Source organism: Microcebus murinus, chromosome 6 (genome assembly GCF_040939455.1).
Source record: "Microcebus murinus isolate Inina chromosome 6, M.murinus_Inina_mat1.0, whole genome shotgun sequence".
NCBI lineage: Eukaryota > Metazoa > Chordata > Mammalia > Primates > Cheirogaleidae > Microcebus > Microcebus murinus.
Genome location: NC_134109.1, coordinates 25,857,789 through 25,881,880, shown reverse-complemented (window position 1 = coordinate 25,881,880; position 24,092 = coordinate 25,857,789). Strand labels below are relative to the sequence as shown.

The 24,092-nt window shown below is 37.7% G+C and overlaps 1 protein-coding gene across 2 annotated transcripts in view; it reads left to right on the top strand.

Annotated features, from left to right (window-relative positions):
• GPATCH2L (G-patch domain containing 2 like) overlaps positions 1-18,677 on the top strand; it is a 65,370-nt gene extending 46,693 nt beyond the window's left edge. For both annotated transcript variants that reach the window (XM_012742549.3, XM_012742565.2), the window contains exon 10: positions 2,288-18,677. In XM_012742549.3, the coding sequence (XP_012598003.1) occupies positions 2,288-2,448 (161 nt within the window). In that variant the 3' untranslated portion in view covers positions 2,449-18,677. The remainder of the gene's footprint in view (positions 1-2,287) is intronic.
• Positions 18,678-24,092: the final 5,415 nt, after the last annotated feature.

Sequence of the window (24,092 nt, the reverse complement as noted above, 5' to 3'; positions counted from 1 at the left end):
TTCTGTTCTTGAGATTCATTCGTGTTTTGTCCTGCTAGAATCCGTTCATTTTTAATTGCCATACATATAATATTTCATTGTGTGAGTGTGATGAATGTACTGCAATTAAACATTTTTGATGGACATGTGGATTATATCCTGTTTTATGCTATTGTGAAAACTGCATTGTTCTCTGAGAGAACAAGTGCAGACATTCTTCAAGTGCACTTAACACCCATTAGGATGGTGTATCAAAAAACAGAGAACATTGCATGGTAGCAAGGATGTGGAGAAACTGGAACCCTGTGCATTGCTGGTAGGCATGCAAAATGATGCATCACTGTGGAAAATAGAATGGCAGTTCCTCAAAAAATTAAACATAAAACTACCATATGATCTCATAATTTCACTTCTGGATATATACATAAAAGAATTAAAAGCAGAGACTCAAATAGATTTTTATTCACCCATGTTCACAGCAACATTATTCACAATAGCCAGAAGGTAGAAACAATCCAGATGTTCATTGCCAGATGAATGGATAAACAAAATATGTCATATACCGGCAATGGATATTATTCAGCCTGAAAGTCTTTGTTATTCAGAATGAGATTCTGACACATACTACAACACGGATGAAGACATGCTAAGTGAAACAAGCCAGACACAAAAGGACAGACAAATATTGTATGATTCCACTATTTTGAGCTACCTAGAATATTCAAATTGATAGAAACAGAAAGTAGAATGGTAGTTGCCTGGGGCTGGGGGAAGAGGGGAATGGGGAGTTATCATTTAATGGGTATAGAGTTTCCATTTGACATGATGAAAGTTCTGGTGATAGATAGTAGTGATGGTTGTACAACAGTATGGATGAACTTAATGGTCCTGAATTGTACATTTAAAAATGGTTAAAATAGTAAATTTTATGTATATTTTACCATCATAAAAATAGCAAAAAAAGTTTTTCTAGGGTAGGGTTTTTTTTCCACTGGGATTTGGTGACCATGTAAGGATAAGGTATAGTTTTGGGAAATTTATTATCAGTTAAATATGAATAATTATGTGTGAATGAGTTTGTTGTGAGTGTGTGTACATGAGAGAAAGAGTGAAAAATTTGAGTTGTCAGATATATTTCTTGCTGCTGTGGTTGAAGTTCCAAAACCTTTCAAAGCCATTGCTCTCAAGAACTCTTGTATATGTGCTATAGAGTAAAAGCTTTCAAGATATTTTTATAGTAACCCACCGTAAGAAATTCATGTTTGGATATATGTGTGTATGTACATGTAAATCTGAAATTAATCATGGGTATACTCTGATATTTTCTGTTTTTTTCCATTGAGGAAAAAAGTGGTAATGATCATAACCCACTGAATTGATTTTGTAACCCACAATTTGAAAATTACTGTTCTAGGTTATATTCCTGGGAGTAGAATTATTGGATGATAGGGTAAAATCTGAATTTTGCTAGATTTTACCATATTTTAGTGTGTAATTGTGCTCAACAGAGTGGGTAGTGATGATGGGGGTTTGTACTGCTCTAGTCAGGGGCATTTGGAAATGTGAAGAAAATGTTTGGTTGTCACAGTGACTAGGGAATGTTAATGGCATTCAGTAGACAGGATCCAGAATCATAATTGTTCCAATATACAGAACAGCCCTGCACAAGCAATGATTATCCTCTCCAGAATGTCTTTAGTGACCTTATTGAAAAGTACTGGGCCTATGTTCTCTTTCTACCATTTTCTTTGCTGTATGGTATGTATTTATTGGTGGCACTGTCCTAGTGGACATAGAATATGACAGAAACAGTATAGGGCTTCAAGTTCAGTATCCGAGTTTGAATTTTGCTTCTTAACCAGCTTGTTGCATCACTGAACAATTTATCTGACCTCTCTATACCTCAGTTTCCTGATACGGGAAATGGAGGTGACAGAGTCTACTAATAAGAGTTTGCATTAGAAAATAAGATCATGATAATGCAGTGCTTATGCAGTGTAGTGCCTGTCACATAAGTGCTTATTAAAAAGTGGTTTTTATTACATTATGAATTTGTATTGCTGAATGTTTTCATTTGTTCACTTAAACCCATTTTCTCAGATAGTGAAATACTTATCTCACTTAAATCTTGCCTTTATTTTTTTGTAGGAAAAAAGAGAAACTTTATGTGGCCACTTGGGTTGATAAGATGTGAAATATAAGGATTTAGAAAATTTTGTTTCTAAGTGTCTCTCATTCTAATTTGTCTTATTCTAATGTATTTTCCCTTGATGCTTTTTCCTCCTTATTTTTGTAACAACCTTATTAGTTCACACGGATGCAATGGAGCCAACCACACCAGCATCACAGGCCCCGAAATCTCCAGACTCTGAGTGGCTGATCAGGACCTCGGCAGCAGAGAAAGCCACAGATTCAACGACAGCTACGTTTTTTAAAATGCCACAAGAAAAGAGCCCTGGATATAGCTAGAGAGCACTATTTCACCCTCCACGAGTTGACTGGGTGATGTTGAAACAAATGTTAGACTTGGTATTATATATTCTTACATATCTTAATGGACATTCCCAATCCTTTCTGCCAGAACCGACTCCACTCCAAACACAGCAGCGGACTTTCTCTTAGGAAATCATGTTGTGGGAATTTTTTTTTTTTTTAATTAGTAAACTATTGAGACAGCAATTTTTTTTTAACAAAAAGGTCATCCGCTCTGTTACATGATTATTGCTGTCCCAACATTTACCTACAGCTCCATTCACAGAGTTGTTGTTTTTTTGCAGTTATGTCTTTATTCTTGAAAAACTAGTTAACTGCTTTTGCATACCTTTTGTGTACAGCTTTTAATATCATTTGAGGAAGTCCCAAATTTGTAGCCAGTTCCACAATTTAAATACTGAATTAGGGCCTGTATGGAATCGTGTTTACAGGAGATAAGGCCTGCCTTTGAGCCTAGTCTTGGTTTACTCAGAGTGCCAATAAGATAAAACAACCAAGTTCTCTCAATGTGGGACCTCAAAAGAGAAACCAGCAACTTGGGCCTTGGGAACTTCTTCCATTTTTCTGCAGATGGTCTAATGGGATCAACAGCAGCTGCATTGTATTTTACCTCGTTTCCAAAGTTTGTGTTCTACCAAAAGAGGACACACAATACACACACACACACACACACACACAGATTGGTGTAGTGAAGAAAGTGGTTTAGGTATACAACAAACTTAAAATAGTCAGTGAATTGTGTTTTATTGCTTCATGTCCCAGTGTAAGCCTTTATGTCCTGAGTAGGACTTTATTAGTAGTATTATAGGTCAATAACATGTAGCAGAAATTCGTACTCTATTATAATAATGGCTTCTTGGGGTCATGCTCTGGGGAGGAAAAATGGCTCTGACATGCCTTTATACTTGGCGTGTTTATGATGGCTCAGCTGCATGTAGAGTTATATATACAGTCATGCCTGAAGTTGGATGCTACCTTGTCAAAATGAGGAATAAGTGACTGCCCGGAGCTGCTGGAGAAAAGCCACACTTTCTAAAAAGTATTATCAAGAGTGTCTGTCATTCAGGGGCCTGGTTGATAGAAGGGCTCTTTTGTACAAATTGAGTGCTTTTACTCTGAAATCCACAGAAGCTATTTGCTAAATGCTCACTGCTCTAGACTCATTGTAGAGGAACTCCCACTCCTGCACCTGGTTATTTTCTGTCTTAAATAGGTGCTGATTGGGGCAGTGCCTCCTTTCCCAAAAGTGCGATTGTCCCCTTTTCCCACATGGAATGTAATGGTGAGCTAAGTTATCGTGTTCCCTTTAAAAATTATAGTCCTTCTCAGTGGAGACTCTAGAATTTCTTTACAGATGAGGTGGGGAGGTGGGTGGATATGAATCTAGTTGGAAAGGGGAACTCGAAGCTAAGTTTACATAGCACTTTATGTAAGACTGAAAACATGTCAGTTCATAACAGGGAATGTGGTGGAGGGAGCGGGCAGATAGGGACCGTGGGGTGAGAGAGGGGTAGTATTGAAGCCATCCTAGCATCCCTCAGAATCACTCCTGGTTCTCATGTAGTAGTGAATGTACTTCCAGGGAGTTTCAAGGCTACACTTCCCTTCTGTATGGGCTGCACTCATAGAAGTATAGAAAATGTAATGTCTGTTGAATATGAAATGGCACCACTGAATGACTTCAGTGATTAAGGTATGTTTTATTGTCATGTGCATTCTTACCTAGTCCCCGTAGTGACCTGTGGCACATATTTCTAACATACTTGGTTGGGTTTAAGGGAGAAATCTATGGACATAATTTTTTTCTTTGTGCCAGGCTCTGTGGCTTATGCAGTGTTTGGTCCTATGATCATGGACTACTCATTACAACCTCTGCAGGTCAGGTGCCAAGGTGTTGCCTAATAGTCTTCCTTTCTACCTATGATTGAAAATAATTTATACATACAACTTAATTGACAGTTCAAACATCTCTACAAAGTCATGCCATTTTAGAGAAATGAAAACAGTCACAAAATTGAGTGATTTGCTCAAAATCACATAACTAAGCCAGGACTAAAATCCCAGACTTTCAGATTTTCTCTGGTCTGGGTTTTAATCTATTGTTTTTCAGTGATAGACCTGAGTCAGTCTGAGACCCATATTTGTGAAACAGTATGCCATGAATGTTTATCATCTATGTTGGGCATGCTTTTCTACACATTGTGAATACTTTCAACAAGGATCACCCAAGAATGCAACATCTACCTGTAATAAATGGGAAGAAAATTAGTTTCCTGAGAGAATAGAATATTAAGCACACAAATGCTTTCTAACATAGGGTTGTAAATTGTGCTCCTTATTTTAAGGTGCTGTGTATACATGCTTAAGGAATTATTAAACACTTACTTTGCTTGCTTTCTGTATTAACCAGTTCCACAGGATAATCTTAGGATTGAGGGTATTTTGAATCTTAAAATTTAAATTATCTTTTTATATGGCACAGTGTATATATTATGTATGCATTTAAAAAAATCTATTACCATTCAAGGAAAGATAAAGTTAAAAAAATCAGATTTTGTAATCAGTGTTGAAAAAAATCAGATAGCATGACTTACTTTGAGGATGATCCTGGATCTCATGTGTTTGATCTGCTCAAAAGTAATAACTAAAGCTGAGTTCCACAGTTTTTATTTATTTTGGGGTTCTGATTTATCCTAGCTGGCTATAGAAGTTGCCTGTCTGAATCCTAATCTTGTGTTTTCCATAGTGGTCAAAAGTCATTATCTACTTCGATGAGAATCTTTCATACAAAGTCAGTTTTACTTATGAGTTTAAGGGAATTTGAGATTATTTTTCAGATGTGGTATTTTAAAGGAACAACTTCATTTGTGTCAAAACTCTTGTGTTGCTTTTTGGTAAGAACTGATGAGAAGAGGAAAATATTAGCAACTTGGTACCAAATTTGGAAGGGGAGGGCAGAGTATAATTTCTACTAAGTGGTATGTAGTTGGAAAATAGGCCTCATTTTCTTCTTTGGATTCTTTAAAAGTCAAACACAATTAAAAATTTCAGAGGACATCGCTTTATTGGGCTATGAAATAGACTAAAAACAAGGCCATTTTTGCAGCAAAATGACCAAAAGCTAAAATAAATCATCTTAATCTGTGATGCTTATGGCATTCTTTGTTAAGTAAAGTGCAACACCTAGGATAAGTAATTAAAACAGTTATGAATCCCAAATAAGTTAATCTGATAGAGCTTTGCATTTTGGAATCTGGGACACTTATATCTGTATCTATACATCTGTCTCACAGAGTGGGAAGTTCTGATGGAGAGTAAAGGGGCAGAGTTACTACCTAAGTCACTGGAATTGAAAAAGTTAGTGTTGTGACAAAGGAGGTAGGCTGGCACAGTCATTGCTGATATGATGGATTCTCCACTTTGGCTCCAGATAAAAGGCTCCTGGTGATGCATGATTCATTTCAGGTCTTTGTTTTTATTTTGGCTTCATTACTATGGTTCTGAGGCACACGATTTTGTTTTCCTGGGGAGAAGGCTATGTAAAAATCTCAATGTTAGAGGCTGTATTCAGTGTTCTGTATGTCTTGTGAACTTTATCTGAGCTGGGATGAGAGCACAGTGGCTTACTCTAGCAGCTGTGATGCCGTCTAGTCGGATGCATAGCTTCAAGATGTGTCATGGTTCATAGGATGGTGGGAGGGATGGTAGAAGCAGTTTGTGTTATTGTCAGTTACTTCCTTTGCTAATGCTCGAGCTGCCAGTTTTACTTGTCAGTATTTCCTTATCACCCACACCTGTCACAACATTTAGCAGAGTTACCGTCACTGGCAACAATCAGGATGGGTTCCTACCTCATCAGAAAACTGGTTAAGAGGGAAAGGGTGAGGGAAACGATGGATTCCACCACCAAGCACTAAATGCAGGTGGCACAGAGATGCTTTCTCCTGTGTTAAGATCACAAAAAGATGAATGTCAAATGCCTGGAAATAGCAACATCAAAAAGAAATAAAGAAAATGAGTAGTATTGCTGAAAGCATGGATTACAAAGTTTTTAATAAGCCCAGCAAAACAAACTTATGGCCAAAAAGGAAATTTTCCTGCCACATAGACACCATCAACACTTGGTAAAACTGCCAGATTTGGGAAATAAAAAATTTTCAAGCACAACATTGAAAGATGGAACAGATCCTGAGGACTGTCAGTAAGGAAAGCCATCTTAGCAAGGCAGAGAAGTGGAAAGCAAGGGGAGGTCATGGGGAGGTGCTGAGAGCAGGGCTTCTCAAAGTATGGTCCCTGGGCCAGTAGCATCAGCAGCCAGACCTGCTGAATCAGAAACTCCAAGGATGAGGCCCAGCAAGCTTTTAACAAGCCCTCCAGGGGGCTCTGGTGCATGTTAAAAGTTGAGAACCATAGGCTTTTTTCATGTATTATATCCTTCTAAGCTCAGAGGGGCTCTTGTATTCCTTCCATAAGTAAAGAGAAGTTTTGTGTATGATTCTTTGCAGTAACTGTTAATGTCTTTATTTCCCATATTTCTTTTTACCCCAGAAGCTCCTGAAGTATCCCCTGGAAATATTGAGGAAGGATGATGTGGAGGAAAGTACCATCAAGGCTGTGTTTTGATGAATGGAAATAACCTTTTAAAAATGGATAAAACTATAACAGTGAATTTTTAGTCTATGAATGATAGTCATTTTTCACAATAGACAGTAAAGATATTATTTGTGCAAGGCATTGTCGCCTCTGAGTTTACTATGTTTGTTCATTAGATCTTAGTTTCAAGGGAAAGTATCATGTATTTTCCAGCATGATAATGATGAATCATTTAAAATACGGCTTATAAAATGAAAAAAATAATTGGAAGGAAAACCACTTTGAATACATAGGTGTGTCATAAAACTGTTGAGTTATTGGTCATCTTTTGCTAGGACTTAATTTCCCATGATTTTTCCATGATCCCGCATAGTCACCCCCTATTGTCTTTGTTTTAGATTTCGGTTAGTGATTCTTCAGGGGTTGGGGACCAATAGCAATACCATGCTATTTTTTGTTGTTGTCTGATGCATGGGTTCAGCGTTTCAGAAAATGATATCTAATCTTAAAGCTTTGAAAAGAAACCATGACCATTTTTTCTTTATATTTTATTTGTATTAGTATTAATTGTGCTGGGCCCTAACTTGTTCTTCAAGCATAGGCACCCAAGGTGTGACTTTCAGGATATGCATGACTTATAGAGTTCATTGGGTTTGCAGAGGTATGCTAGTTCTCTACTGTCATTCCCTTGCATGCTCATGTGTGTAGATTGTTTAGCTCTCATGTTATTTTTTACAGTCTTTTACTGTACAATTTTTCTTTTCCATCTTGAAGACCAGTTAAAACAACCTCTGGCCAAAATTGTTAGTGTCACTAGATTTTATCAAGTGTGGAATAGAGAAAGTTAGAAGCCTTTTAAGATGTAAATTATTTAAATTAATATTTTATTTCTCTAAATGTTAGTCTGACCCTTGCAGACCCCTCATTCAAATGTTTTTAACTAGAAAAGGAAAGAAAATATCAGAGAACTTAAAAACAGCTGTAAGTGGCTTTGACTTAAAAACCAGACCATGTCGTTTTATATATATTTTACGTCTTGCTCCTCCCAGTGGACCATGAAAAAAGTCTCATGACCATGCAAACTGATGGTACCCCTAAATCATGGCACCGATTTGAATTGCTGTCAATATTGATCTCAGTTAGCCCCTCCCCTGTTGTCAGCAGCTATTGCAAACTGGCCATTCTATTAGGTTATTAAGTATGAAACGTCCGATTTCTTTAAGCACTTGAGTTTGACAGTTGGTATCTCTGACATTTCACTTTGACACTTGTGTTATGTTTATTGTGAAGGAAAATCCTCAGTCTTTTAAATGCATGTTTTGGTTTGTGATTATCTTTCAAATTTTTTTAGAGCAATTTTTGTGAAATCATGGATAAGTCAAAAACTCGTGTTATTTTTGAATATGAATTCCATCATGGAACCAATGCAGCGCACACAGCTTGAAATATCAATGAAATTTGGTAAGGATGTGGCTAATGAGTGCAGAGTACATTGATGGTTCGAGAAGTTCCATTCTGGTTATTTTAACCTTGAAAATGAGCCACAGGAGCCACCTGAGACCAAAGTAGGATAATAATGAGCTGAAAGCTACAGTGGATGTGAATCTATCTCAACCTACACATGAATTAGCAGCAAGGTTTGACGTTACTATTCCAACAATATTTGACCATTTCAAGCAAATCGGCAAGGTAAAGAAGATGGATAGACGGGTTCCATGTGAATGAAAAGAACATCGGAAGTGAAATTGTCTGGAAGTTTGCCTTTCTCTGCTGTCATGACAAAAGCAAACCATTTTTATGCCGCATTGTTACATGTGATGAAATATGGATTCTTTTTGACAATTGCAAGTGTTTGGCACAATGGTTAGATAAAGATGAAGTGCCAAAACAAAGTCCAAAACCGAGTATTCATCAAAAAAAGCTAATGGTGTCTTTTTAGTTGTCCAGTGCTGGTATTATCCACTATAGCTTCATGAAACTTGGTCAACTCATTACAGCAGATGTCTGCTGCAACCAGTTGTATGAAATGATGAGGATTCTTGTGATTAAGCAGTGGAGATTGGTCAATAGAGACAGGCCAATCCTTTTGCAAGCTCGACCAAACAACGCTGCTCAAACTACAGTGGCTGGACTTGGAAACTCTCTGTCCTCCACCATATTCACCAGACCTTGTACCAACAGACTTCTCCCAGGCTTTGGACCACTTCTTGCAAGGAAAAATATTTAATTTTCAACAAGCTGTGCAAAATGCCTTTTGCAATTTCATCACCACTTGCTCTCTAGGCTTCTTTGCTGCTGGCATAAATAAGCTACCATTAATATGGCAAAACTGTGTCAATAGGTTAGGCGCATACTTTGATCAGTTGTACTGCTTCTTGTTTGAAATATAATAAACTACACTTTTGATTTGAAATCGGACATTTCATATTTAATGACCTAATAAACCCTTTCTATCCCCACCTTCTGTCAGCAGCTAATCTCAGCCCTCTCCTACCAGATAACAGCCTCAGGCAGAACTTCCCACTTACACACACCCTGGCACATACCTGTCTCCTCTTTTCCTTCTTGCTAGTGCCTGGCCTGCCCAGGATGAATCCCTTCTGTGCCCTAGGCCCCCTCCCTTGATCAGATGCCTTGCTCAATCTGGCTACAGCCTCTCACATAAAAGCACATACAGCTTTGCATTTAAACATGTTCAAAGGTTCCTCCTTCAAACAAAAATACTCTTCTTCAACCCTTCAAACTCCTGACTACTGCTAAAGTATACTATCCTCACCCTGCAACTCTTAATTCTACAGTCCACAGAAGCAGTGGTTTCTAACCATAGCTGCACATGAGATTCACTTGGGGAGCTTTTAAAAATCCTAATTCCCTGACTGGACTACAGACCAATTGTATCAGAATGGGCAGGTGGGGGACAGGCTTCAGTCTTTCAAAAAATGTGCAGCTGGGGCTGAGACCCCCTGTGCTAAAACCTGGCTGCTACATTTGTCACCATTAAAATTGTTCTTGCTGGGTTCACCAGTGACTTCTAGCTGCCAAAATTTAGTTAGGTTGATCTTATGATACTGATGCTATATAACCACTTCCTTTTTTGAAATTTTCGCTTTCCTGATTTTTCTTCTACTTTGCTCTTTCTCAGTTTCCACAAGCGGTCAGATTGGTTGGTAGGTCAGTCCAGCACAGACTGTGGGTGGCTGTCTCTGCCACCACCTCCATTACTTTAATGAACACCTATATGCTAATGAGTTTCTTTGCCATACCACCTTAATGCACTAAAAGTGCAGACTTAGAGTAAAGCATTTACATTAATTATCTTAAGCTTCTAGGAAAGGATACTGAAGGTCTCTGCTCCTTCTCTCACCTCCTTTGTTCCTCCTCCAAGTCCACTGAGGGAGGAGGAATTGCTAATTCGATTAGTTAGATGCTAAGATGGATCACCCCTGTTTACGACTACGTGGAGCTGCTGTTCATGAAAAGTAAGGCCGGGACTGTGTCCTTATTCTGCTTTCTCCTCTCCAGGGTCTTGGGCTGGTAAGGAGGCCTGTGCCCAAGAGAGCCTCTTCCATCTAAGGGTCTCTTCAGTCTTTGACTTTCTGCTGCTATTAAGATTTTACTTGGTTTAGGTGGTAAGACAGATCCCACTTCCTCACCCTCGTTTGCCCTTGGGCTCCATGTTGGATCTTTATCAGAGAACTTATTGTTGGGGTTTCAGGCACTAGCCCTACTACTAATAAAGTGGAACTTGATTTCCCACATCACTATCATCAGTGCATGCTGCCCCTGGAACTGGATTTAGGGGTTCTACTCTTATCAGAATGGCCCCGGTGTGTTGCTGGCTTCCTTGAATCACTAGTTTCTGATTCCATGTCTATGTAGGTGGAACTAATTAGTAGTTATATGCCTATGTCCTAACTGTAGGAAGTGAGCATGAGGTTATCTGGAATGTTTGGCTTCTATTGGGAATTGATGAATTCCTCAAACAGAGGAAGGAACTTCAGATGCTAGATAGCCAATAAGAATAGCAAAGGTCCACTAGGGCCATTGCCCTCGCCAGTGATTCAACACACGCTTACTGAACACTAAGCTAGTCCTCCTCAGGGGCCTCTTAGGGAAGAGAACAGCTGCCCTAAAGCAGGGTATTTCTGAGTCCCTTAGATACAATATTCTTGAAACCACTAGGACCCTATCCAGAGTCCCTGGTAATAATAATGGTGAATAGTGACCAAGTGACTATGTACCATTTGTAAACAGCATCTCGTTTATTCCTAAACTCATAGGCAGGTACTTTTATATCCATTTTTAAGCAATGAAATATGCTTACAGTTACAGATTAACTTGCTCAAGTCACATAGCTATTAAGTGTCAGCCAGGATTTAAACTCAAGTCTATTTGATGTTAGAGTGTCTATTCCCAGCCAATACATCTGCTGCCTCTTTTCACAATAGGAATGAACTGTATGCCACTGGACCAGGGCCCCATGTCTGATGAGACCCCTTTACTCCACTGGCCTGTTGCTCCTGGTGGGCTGTTTCTCTATCCAGACAACTGTGAATGGGCTCATCCATTCTCTGTGCCTATATCATTCAAAGGAAATAGACAATTTCTCTGACATCTTCATAGTACAACTTGTTTTTGTTTTTGAAAGTGATCAGAGCAAAAGAAAAGTCAATAAAACCTTCCAAGCCTATAGCAATAGAAAGGTATTGTCCTTTGTGTACCAGGGCACAACTTGTGCCTAAGCCAGGAGCTAGTTTCAAAACCTTGTTAAACATTAGATATAGAATAGATATCTTTGACTGCTAGCATTAAAGCTCTCTTAACACTTTTGGCTTTTAGAAACATCTGTTCATTCAGTAGATATGTATAGAACACATTTCATGCCAACTACTCTGCTAGGAGCTGCATATACAGAGAGGAAGGGCATTCCTGTTCTCATGAAGTTCATGGTCTTCTGAAGAAGAGGCAAGAAAAGCCAGTCTTGCAATTTAGAGCGATGAATTTTGAGATAAGAATATCAGGGTATGTTGGCAGCAAGGTGGATGACACTTAAACTGAGCAATGAAAGCAGTCAAAAAACAAAACACTAAGCTAAATCCTGCAAGATGAGCAGGAGTTAGTGAAGAAGAGAAGATGAACCCTCTAAGAGTAAAGGGCATGGTTTGTTCAGAGCACTAGAAGTATTTTGTTACTGCTGACATACAAAGCTTATAAAGGAGTAGGGAGAGGTCGGTAGGAGACAAGAGGTGAAGGTCCTGTGTACATTGGCTGGCTTGTTGATTGGAGAGCTGTGGTAGTATTTCTCTGCTGAGCTCAGGGTGCATTCATGGAACCCCTCCTACAAATGGCCCATGGTGCAAACAAGCTGGAACTGAGAAGAAAAGAGGTTTGCATTGCCTTGACCACCCTGAGAAATGTAACCAGATCCACCAATTTGTAGGAGCTACTGACATGCTTAAGAGTAGATTAAAGACTAAGGCGGGAGGATTGCTCAAGGTCAGGAGTTTGAAACCAGCCTGAGCAATAGTGACACCTTGTCTCTACTAAAAAAAAAAATAAAGAAATTAACTGGCCAACTAAAAATATATAGAAAAAAATTAGTCGGGCATGGTGGCACATGCCTGTAGTCCCAGCTACTCGGGAGGCTGAGGCAGAAGGATTGCTGGAGCCCAGGAGTTTGAGGTTGCTGTGAGCTAGGCTGACTCCACGGCACTCTAGCCTGGGCAACAGAGCAAGACTCTGTCTCAAAAAAATTAAAAATTAGATTTGAAAAAAGTAGATTAAACTGAATTGGAAATAACAGTTTTGATCGTGGTTATCGTGGCTGAATCCTTACATGTTCTAGCTTTATGCCAGGTTATTTCCTTGCAACCATCAACTTATGTTGGTAGAATTTAGTACACAATATGATGGTCCTAGTTCCTAGTATTGTTCTTCAGTAACAAAGTTATTATCAACTACTGATTAAGCATTTTGGGCTTTGTTTCTCTGTAGTGACAACAAATTTGTGTTGATCCATTCATACCTGTTAGAGCACCTTCGCAGTCTTTGATATCTTACACCTGTAAAAGGTCCCCATAGCAGAAAACCGATCCAGCTGGCTCGCACTAAGTCACCCGGATCCCATGATTTTGGTCTCATTAATACCGTGCTACAAATACAGTTAGCTAAACCTTGAAGCTGTGTGAAAGTGAACTAATTTTGTGCTTTTGGCCAGCATTTCTCCTCAACAGCTTCTGACTGACCAGCATTTTGAATTAGGGGATGTTGTCTAGCTTTTGTACATAGAGATAGGAAAGTGACTTTTATGTTCTATTAAAATATTAGGGAGGACAAGTAAATATACTAATATTATCATTGCTCATGGTAGGAAATTAAGATATACTGACTAAAGAAATAGAGGATTATAGGGATTATATGAAAATATAAAGAGATGATTACTAGAAGAAAAAGACTGCCAATTGTGAGACAAAACACATGTATACACAACCAAACCACTAAAGTGAAAGATTTCTAAAACCATAGAATATGACCAAACATACCTGTCAAGTAAGCTTACCTGTAAGTAAAAGACAAAAATATCAAGTAAATGTGAATTCCATGTTGTAAGATTCAGAAAGGTTGAACAAAGGTGAACTAGGCAAACACAAGCAAGAAAACAAGTTGTAGTCTTAATATCAGGCAAGGTTGCACATAAGGAAAAAGAATTGAAAAAAAAAAGAAAGAGCACTATATAGTGCTAAAGGTTGCAACTCACAGTGAAGACAGAACATACATGGATATCCCCAAATAATGGAATAAGCACTTATATACTGGAAACTGTAGTAGACACAAGAAGAAACAGAAATACAGTGTTTGTTGGAGATTTTAATTCAACTCTGTCAGTTTATGACAGATGAAGTAAATAAAAAACTAGAACATAGGAAGATTGAAATAAGATCTGGTTGATATGTATTAGACTTTGCCCTGAAAATGGTAACTACACTTTGTTTTCAAGTATCCGTGAAGTAGTCTCCCAATTGACTCTATATTAGTGCATACAGAAAACATTCATAAATTCCAGAATAGGGAAGTAGTACGGATGGCATTTGCTGATAAAAATGCAATGAAATAAAGCCACAAGACAGTGCCTATTGCAATCTCAAATGTTTTTAAGTAAGCTCTTCAACTATTCTTGGATTGAACAGGAAATGCAAAGCATATAAAAAGCATTATTTTTGAAAAAAAAAATGATGCCTGAAAAAAAAAAAAAAGCATTATTTTATACCTAAAAAATAAACTTGTCAAAATAAACTTGTTCCTACGAGATACAGATAAAGCCAGTGCTCAGAGGAAAATTTGTATACTGGAAAATAAGAAAAATGTTAAACATACAACTTAAGTCTGGGTGCGATGGCTCACGCCTGTAATCCTAGCACACTGGGAGGTCAAGGCAGGAGGATTACTTGAGGTCAGGAGTTTGAGGTTGCTGTGAGCTATGATGATACCACTGCACTCTAGCTAGGGTGACAGGGCAAGATGCTGTCACACACACACAAAAAGATATTAGGAAAAGGACAGCAAAATGAATCCTTAAAAAGCAGACTAGAAGAAATAGAAATTGATTAATTAGAAAAATGGGAAAACAGAATTAATAAAAGCTGATTTTAAATATATGTAGTAAAATATGTAACATTTTAGCTAATGTTTACTTAAACATTAGCTAACAAGAGAAGACAAACACAAAATAAGGCAGAATTACGAGATACTGTATAAGTTGAGTCATAAAATGTTTTGCTCAACTCTACGCAAATAATTTAAAAACTTGGCTAAATGGATAATTTTCTAGGAAAGCATAATTTGCCAAAAAATGACTTCAAAAGAGAAAAATCAATATACCAATTATATACAAATATACCAATTATCATAGAAGAAATGAAGAAAGTGTTATTTCAGTTAGCATTACAGACTAAATACCTCAAAAGATCTTACCAATGAAAACAACCAAATACATTTTGGAGATTAACAAAAAACTTTTTGTGGTATTAATTTTTTTCTATTTTAGCATGAAATGGAATTTATTGTAAAGATAGTATTTTATAGAATCCAAACAAAAGCTGACCAACCAGGAATAAAGTGAGGACAGCTCAGAGAACGTGAGCAATGGTGACTTATGGTCCCTTCCTTTTGGTGTTCCACTTTAGTGTGACACAGAGCCTCTTTGCCGAGACTTGCAGAAAAGCTGAAAAAAGTAGGTTTTCCACATGTTCTTCTCCCAGCTCCTAATGTTAACAACTTTCAGACCCATGGTACAATGATCAAAAACAGGTGATTAACATTGACACAATTCTATTAACTACAATCTGTACTTGAATTGCACCAGTTTTCTCAGTAATCTTTTTCTGGTTCAGTATTCCAGATCCATATGAATTTGGATCTTTCTGGGCTTTCTGTTCTGTTCTACTGGTCTATTTGTATACTTGTGCTCAGTATCACACTACACTGTTTTAGTTATAGAGACTTTAGAGTATGTTTTAATGACTGGTAGAGCCAATCCCTCTTGTAATTTTTCCTTTTCGATGTGTTCCTGGCTATTCTTACATATTTGTTTTTCTATATGAACTTTAGTATCAACTTGTCTAAATCCATTTTTTAAAAAGGCATGCTGGCATTTTATTGATATTTTATTATATTTATTAACTAATTTAGGGAGAACTGACATCTTTACAATGTGGAGCCATCCTATCCAAGAACAGGGGATATGTTTCCATTTGTTCAAGTCTATTTTTTATACCTTTTCAAGAGTGTTTTAAAATTTTCCCTTATATAGGTTTTGTGCATTTCTTGTTAACATTAATTATCCCTAAGTATTTAATCTCTTTATTGCTAGTAAATGAGGTTTTCTTTGCCATTATGTCTTCTAACTGGTTGTTACTCTATATATGATAGCTATTGACTTTTGTATGCTAATTTTGTATCCCGCCACCTTGCTGAATTCTTTTACTTTTGGAGTTAGTTTTATCATTGATCCTCTAGAGTAAAAAAAAATCTAGATGCATAGAGGAATGGTGAGAAATGAAAGAATCTATAGAGGTAAAAACATGGGAAAGCTTAAACCTTGGGAAGCAAGTGAGACCAAAGCCATCTTTACCCTTGAGCTTCTGAAGGTGCAGAAAATATTTGCTGAGCCCTGATTACCTTGAGCTTCTGCTGTGATGACTGGGGTGGGTGCAGGAGGGAAAGCAGGCCCACTCAAGTGGGGAGTTTCATCTGAGATCTCCCACAAAGGGGGACCCTCAGAGTGCTCCTTTCACAGTATAAGGGTGAACACTAAACAAACCACTAGGCAAATAACAAACAGTAAGGGAACTTGCCTTTCTTGACCTTGGCCCTGAGTGGAGGAAAAGTTGTTTAGGTTTTTTTCCATCGAAAAAACTTGTTTAATAAGTTGTCCCTTATAGAGAGTGATGGCCCAAATTTACAGTGGACCGAGGTCAGTAGTAACCCTAGAAAACTACCAGAAGCAACCACAAATTCTCTCTGGAGAAACAAAACTTCAATCCAGGTATCAAAGAACTCCCACAGATAAAGTTATAAATATGGGTAGTTCACAGTTAAAACCACAAACCAAAGAAGGTAATAATAACAGGTACAACAGAGATGAAAATGTTTATTAAAAATAATACTATGAAAAACTTTAGCCAATAAATTTGAAAGCTTAGACAAAAGGGGCAAATTCCTGGGGAAATACAATTTACCAAAACTCAATCAGGAGAAATAGAAAGCTTTTAGTCCTATAACATTAAATAAATCTAATAAGTAGCTTAAAATCTGGGAGTATGTATTCTTTGCAGAAAGATTTTATGTGATTCCCCCAAAATGCTATCAGTTTTTTTTTCTTGAGCTAAACACGCTGGTTATAAAGTTCATTTGGAAGAACAAATGAGCAAGACCATCCTAAGAAAACCTGAAAAAGAGCAGTTGGAAGGGGGAGGGATACTTCCATTATATATTGAAACATAAAGCCTCAACTCTGAAATGTGATGCAGGCACGTGACTAGACAGATCAATGGAACAAAATAGAAAGTTCAGACATAGGTCCAATTACATATGAAAATTCAGGATACAATAAAGATGGTGTCCTAAGTCAGTGGGGGGAAAGATGCATTATAAAAAGGAATGGTGTTGGGATAACTGGATATAGTCCTATATATGGATATATAGCCATATAGAAAAAGAAAATTAGATCTGTTTTTTGCACCACATGTCAGGATAATTTTCAGATTGATGAGAGATTTAATTGTTTAATATTAACAACACAATTACTAGAAAAGAAAAAAACATCAGGATGAATTCCTCTGTAACAAGGGTCAGTAAATGATGGTCCACAGGCCAAATCTGACCCAAAGCCTACTTTTGGGCTACTGCAAGCTAAGAATAATTTTTCTTCACTTTTATAGGGTTCAATAAAAAAGGAGAACATGAGACAGAGACTTTATGTAGTCGCAAACCCTAAAATATTTACTATCTGACCTTTTATTAAAAAAAAAAAAGATTTCTGAGCCCTACTTTGTAGCCTCGGAATGGGAAAGCTTTTCCAACTGTATTGGTTAGCTATGGCATAGTAATGCCACCAAGCTCAGCTGGGCAGCTCTGTTCCAGTGTCCCTCACCTCCTTGGACCAGTAAGAAAACACGCTCCACCCCTTCATAGGAAATAAGTGTAAATCCACATGGCAAAGGGTGGGGAAACAGGGAAAGATGAAGAATTTCGGCCAAAAATGTAATCTTCCACGTTAAATGCTACTTAAAATCTAGATACAATAAGAGATATATTTGACTGCATTTTAAAAAATCTTTTGCGACCAGGCGTGATGGCTCATGCCTGTAATCCTAGCACTCTGGGAGGCCGAGGTGGGAGGATTGCTTTAGGTCAGGAGTTCGAAACCAGCCTGAGCAAGAGCGAGACCCCATCTCTACTATAAGTAGAAAGAAATTAATTGGCCAACTAATATATATAGAAAAAATTAGCCGGGCATGGTGGCGCATGCCTGTAGTCCCAGCTACTTAGGAAACCAGCCTGAGCAAGAGTGAGACCCCATCTCTACTATAAGTAGAAAGAAATTAATTGGCCAACTAATATATATAGAAAAAATTAGTCGGGCATGGTGGCGCATGCCTGTAGTCCCAGCTACTCGGGAGGCTGAGACAGAAGGATTGCTTGAGCCCAGGAGTTTGAGGTTGCTGTGAGCTAGGCTGACACCATGGCACTCACTCTAGCCTGGACAACCATGCGAGACTCTGTCTCAAAAAAAAAAATCTTTTGCATGTGTTATACAGTAAGCAAACTAAAATACAAGTGATAACGCAGAAACCTTTGCAACTTACATCACAGATTAGGGCTACTATCCCTAATTTATAGAGAACATAAAATTAGAGAATATTCTATAGAAAAATGTGGAAGAGATATGAGCAGACAGTTCACTGGAAAAAATGCAAAATGTCTCTCAAACATAGGAAAAGATGTTGAACTTTCCATAGTCAGTTGATTTCCACAATAATGAGTAGATATTCTTATCATCCCACTTAAAAGACAAGGAAACTGAGTCATGAAGATGTAAAGTGTTATGCCTGTTATGCCTGAACACAAAAAACTAGTAAGTAATGCTGCTGGAATTTGAACCTAGTCAGGGTGGCTCCAGATAAAAGAGTAATTTACCATGACTAAATAAGGCTTATTTCAGGAATGCAAGGATCATTTAATATTAGGAATAGCTGGGTGTTTCCTTAATGTGAGAAAATATATTTATCTCAATTCAAAGCCTGTATTGTGCTTAATTGAGAATACCAGAAGCAATTTCATTAAAGTCAGGGACAAGACAAAGATGTCTACTAATCATCACTATTATTTAAAATTGTTCTACAGGACTTAGATGAAACAATTAGATAAGAGAAAGAAATTGAATGTATAGAAATTAGAAGGGAAGAGAGGAGAAAATTATAATTTACAGATGATATGATTGAATTGTTTCCCTAGAAACTAATGAAGACCAAAAATTCACCACAAAACAAGAATTTAATAAATTAATTTTCGGAAATCAGTAGCTTTTGTATACACAATGTCCAATTTCAAGCTGTAAGGGAAGAAAAGACCCATTTTACAATAGCAGTACAAAACACAAAAGATAAAATACCTGAGACCAAACTTAAGAAATAAAGTTTTTAGAAAACTTTAAAATTCTAATGAGAGGCACAAAATGAGACCTGAACAAATGGAAAGACTATGTTCTTGCATAGGAATAATCAGCATTATAAACATATCACTTCTTCTTAGTTAACCTATAAATTTAATGTGATCTCCAATAAAAATACCAATAGGATTTTCAGAAAAGATTTACATAAACTGATTCTGAAGTTCACATGGAAAAATAAATAAGCAAGAATAACCAGGAAAAAGAGGGTTAGTCATAGGAAGAGACTAATTCTATACATATTAAAATGTATACATTTTACACACAGCAGTTAAAACAGTATAACAGTTTGTGAGTAATCATGCAGATGAGTGAAACAGAACTGTTCAGAAATAGATCTAAATACATATGGGAATTGAGGCTATGATAACAGTGGCTTTTCAATCAGTGGGAAAAAGATGCTTCAGCAAATGGGGTGGGGACCATTGTGCTCTGGAAAAAAATCAAGTTGGATCCATACATTGCTGCTTCTACCAGGACAAATTGCAGACAGTGCAGAGATTTAAACAGTAAAAAAACAAAACTCTAAAAGTGCTAGAAAAAAAAGTTATCATATAACCTAAGAGTGGGGAAGGCCTTTCTAAATAAGACACAAAACCCAGAAGCCATAAAGGAAAAGATTGCTAGATGAGACTTCGTAGAGATTAAAAATTCCTTCATGACAATAGCACTATAAGCAAATGGAAATGAGAGCCTGGACAAGATATTTGTAATTCTACCAAGACGAGGGCTAATTTATCTAAAATAGAAAGAGCCCCTATAAATCAAAAAGAAATAAATCAGCAATGCAACATAAAAATGGGCAAAGGAAATTAACAGAAATTTCATAGAACAGAAAATACAAATGACTTTTAAACATGAAAATGTTTAATAAGGGAAAATTTTCATCTATCAAAAATAATAGAAGTTTGATAACACTATAATGGCAAGTGCGTAGTTAAGTAGGTACTCTCACACACTGTATAAATTAGTACAAACTATACAGGTTTGCAGTATCTATCAAAATTACAAAGGCACATTACATTTTTAAACCCAGAAATCCTAGGAATTTGTCCTACAGATAGATACATTTATATTTGTACATGTGAAATGACTATGAGTGTCAACATAAAAAATATATAGACAAATCTCCAAGTAATAAGATTTTTACATTATTATTATTTTAATTTTTTATTTTATTTTTTATTATTTCTTATTTTATTTATATTTATTTATTTATTTACAGAGTCTCACTTTGTTATCCTGGCTAGAGTATGGTGGCATCATCATAGCTCAGTGCAACCTCAAACTCCTGGGCTCAAGTGATCCTCCTGTCTCAGCGTCCTGAATAGCTGGGACTACAGGTATGTGTCACCATACCCAGCTAATTTTTCTATTTTTTCTTTTTTAGAGTTGAAGTCTCGCTATATTGCTCAGACTGGTCTTGAACTCCTGGTCTCAAGCAATCATTCCACCTCAGCCTCCCAAAGTGCTCGGATTACAGGCATGAGCCACCCACCATGCCCAGCCAGTGAAAAGATTTTATTTGGGAATAATATGGAAGAAGTGGGATGCAATCTGAGACATACAGACCAGAGAAGCCTCCAGTATGTTCAGAGAACAAATGAAAAGCTTAGGGCTTGGCCGGGCGCTGTGGCTCACGCCTGTAATCCTAGCTCTTGGGAGGCCGAGGCGGGTGGATTGCTCGAGGTCAGGAGTTCAAAACCAGCCTGAGCAAGAGCGAGACCCCGTCTCTACTATAAATAGAAAGAAATTAATTGGCCAACTGATATATATAGAAAAAATTAGCCGGGCATGGTGGCGCATGCCTGTAGTCCCAGCTACTCGGGGGGCTGAGGCAGAAGGATCACTCAAGCCCAGGAGTTTGAGGTTGCTGTGAGCTAGGCTGACGCCACGGCACTCACTCTAGCCTGGACAACAAAGTGAGACTCTGTCTCAAAAAAAAAAAAAAAAAAAAAAAAATGAAAAGCTTAGGGCTTTATTAGAGGAAGAGGAGGTTACACAAGTTGTTTTGAAAGGAAGTTGATTGGTGCTGGGGGTGTCTTTTGGGAGCCAGCAAGCTCTGATTGGTGAGTGGTGGCAGTTGCTAGGTAAAATTTATAATCTTAAAGTTATATTTCATCGAATTGGGCTTGCATGTGAGTCAGTGTGTCAGGCAAGTGTTCTTGTGTAAGTGGCTAGCTGTCCCTGTGCTGTTAGTTGTCCTTATGTGACTTGGGGTAAGCTTCCGTTTGGAAAAGTTTTTGTTAGTTCCTATTATCCAGCAAATCCTGCATGAAAGCCTTCCCTTCGTGGCCTTCCTCCACTCCATTTTGTCAGAGTTTGACACAAGTGACTTCATTCTGAATCTGACAACTTTCACATGAGCATGGCTGATCATTATAATTCACTAGAGGTTAGTCAGATTCAGTCCTCTTACCAGTCCTCTTACCAAAGCCTCTTACCAAGGCTTTAATACAAGACTGTGGGGATCATTTGGGCTCATCTTAAAGAGGCTGCCTACCACATGGATAAATATCTTAAAACCTAACTATATACTGCCATCAAGTTGAATACTTTAAGTGTAATGACAAAGAAAAAGTGGAAGTAAAAGGATAGAAAAAATACATGAAGCAAAGATTGTCCAAAAGAAGGCTGATAGAGGTACATGAATATTAGTTGAGGTAAATGTAAGTCAAGAAGCATTAATAGGGATACAGAGGAACATTTCATAAAAATAAAAGAATAAATCTGCCAGGAAAATATAGTTTGTATTTTGGTGCACCTAATAACACAGCTTCAAAACATAGAAAGCAAAAATACAGAACTATAAATATCTGCTAGTACAAGCAGTCAGGAAGAAGATTACAAACAAATGAATAATAACCTTAACTGAATTGATGTATATAGAACACTGCAACCAGCAATGTCAGAAGATGTATTCTTTCCAAGGGCACATGGAACATTTACCAAAATTCACCATATGCTGATCCTTAAAGGAAGTCTCAACAAATTCCAAAGGGTGAAATCATCTGAAATATGTTCTCCGACCAAAGTGAAATCACTCTAGAATCAATTTTAAAAAGTAACCAGAAAATTCTCAAATATTTAGAAATTAAGCATTTTAAACAACTGATAGTTCAGAAATAAATTACAATAGATATTATTAAAGAGAGCAGTCCCTAACTTTTTTGGTACCAGGGACTGGTTTCATGGAAGACAATTTTCCATGGACTGGGGAAGAGGATGGTTTTATGATAATTCAATTGCATTAGCAGCCAAACTTCTCTGCCAGTGGTGTGGTGGCTCACACCTGTAATCCTAGCACTCTGGGAGGCCGAGGAGGCGGGAGGATCACTTGAGCCCAGGAGTTTGAGACCAGTCTGAGCAAGAGCAACCATCTCTACTAAAAACAGAAAAATTAGCTGGGTGTGGTGGCACTCGCCTGTAGCCTCAGCTACTGGGGAGACTGAGGCAGGAGGATCGCTTGAGCTCAGGAGTTTGAGGCTGCTATGAGCTAGGCTGACGCCATGACACTCTACTCAGGGCAACAGAGTGAGACTCTGTCTAAATCAATCAATCAATAAATAAGTTTCAAAAATCAAAAAATCTTCTCTGCTAATGATAATCTGTATTTGCAGCCGCTCCCAAGCACTACAGCTGCATAATACCGCATAATTCCAACTATATGAAAAGGCAAGATTATGGAGACAGTAAAAGAATCAGTGATGGCCAAGGGTCAGTGGAGAGGGAGGGGTGCAGAGGCAGAGCACAGAGGATTTTTAGGACAGTGGAACTACTCTGTATTTGATACTATTAATACAATGATGGAGATATGTCATTATATATTTGTCAAAATCCATAGAATGAGCCGGGCGTGGTGGCTCACGCCTGTAATCCTAGCACTCTGGGAGACTGAGGCGGGAGGATTGCTCAAGGTCAGGAATTTGAAACCAGCCTGAGCAAGAGCGAGACCCTGTCTTTACTATAAATAGAAAGAAATTAATTGGCCAACTAATATATATAGAAAAAATTAGCCAGGCACGGTGGCGCATGCCTGTAGTCCCAGCTACTCGGGAGGCTGAGGCAGAAGGATCGGTTGAGCCCAGGAGTTTGAGGTTGCTGTGAGCTAGGCTGACACCACGGCACTCACTCTAGCCTAGGCAACAAAAGTGAGACTCTCTCTCAAAAAAAAAAAAAATCCATAGAATGTACAACACTAATAGTAAACTTCAATGTAAACTGCGGACTTTGGGTGAAGCTGTGTCATTATATTATAGCAATACCAACTGTAACAATCACACCTCTCTGATGGGGAGACTCCGTGTGTTGAGGGGGATATATGGGAATGCTGTACTTTTTGCTCAGTTTAGCTGTGAACCTAAAAACTACTCTAAAAAACAAAATTTTAGAAAGTAAGAAAAAGCACAAAGTACCAATATCATAAGAAGATAGCATGAAGAACTTTATTATTTTTTTCAGCATATTATGGGGGTACAAATGTTTATGTTACATGTGTTCCCTCCCCGCCCTTCCTCCCACCCAAGGCAGAGCTTCAAGCGTGTCCATCCCCCAGATGGTGCACATCACACTCATTATGTATGTAAAGAACTTTATGTCAATAAATTTAAAAATCCACGTGAAATGGAATTTCTAGGAAAACACAATTTACCAACTCAAGAGTAAGTAGAAAATTTGACTGGTTTATATCTGTTTAAGAAGTTGAATCTATAACTTTCCCACAAACGATTCTCCAGGTCCAGATTTCTTCACTAGCAAATTCTTTTAAACATTTAAAGAAATGACATTAGTCTTATAC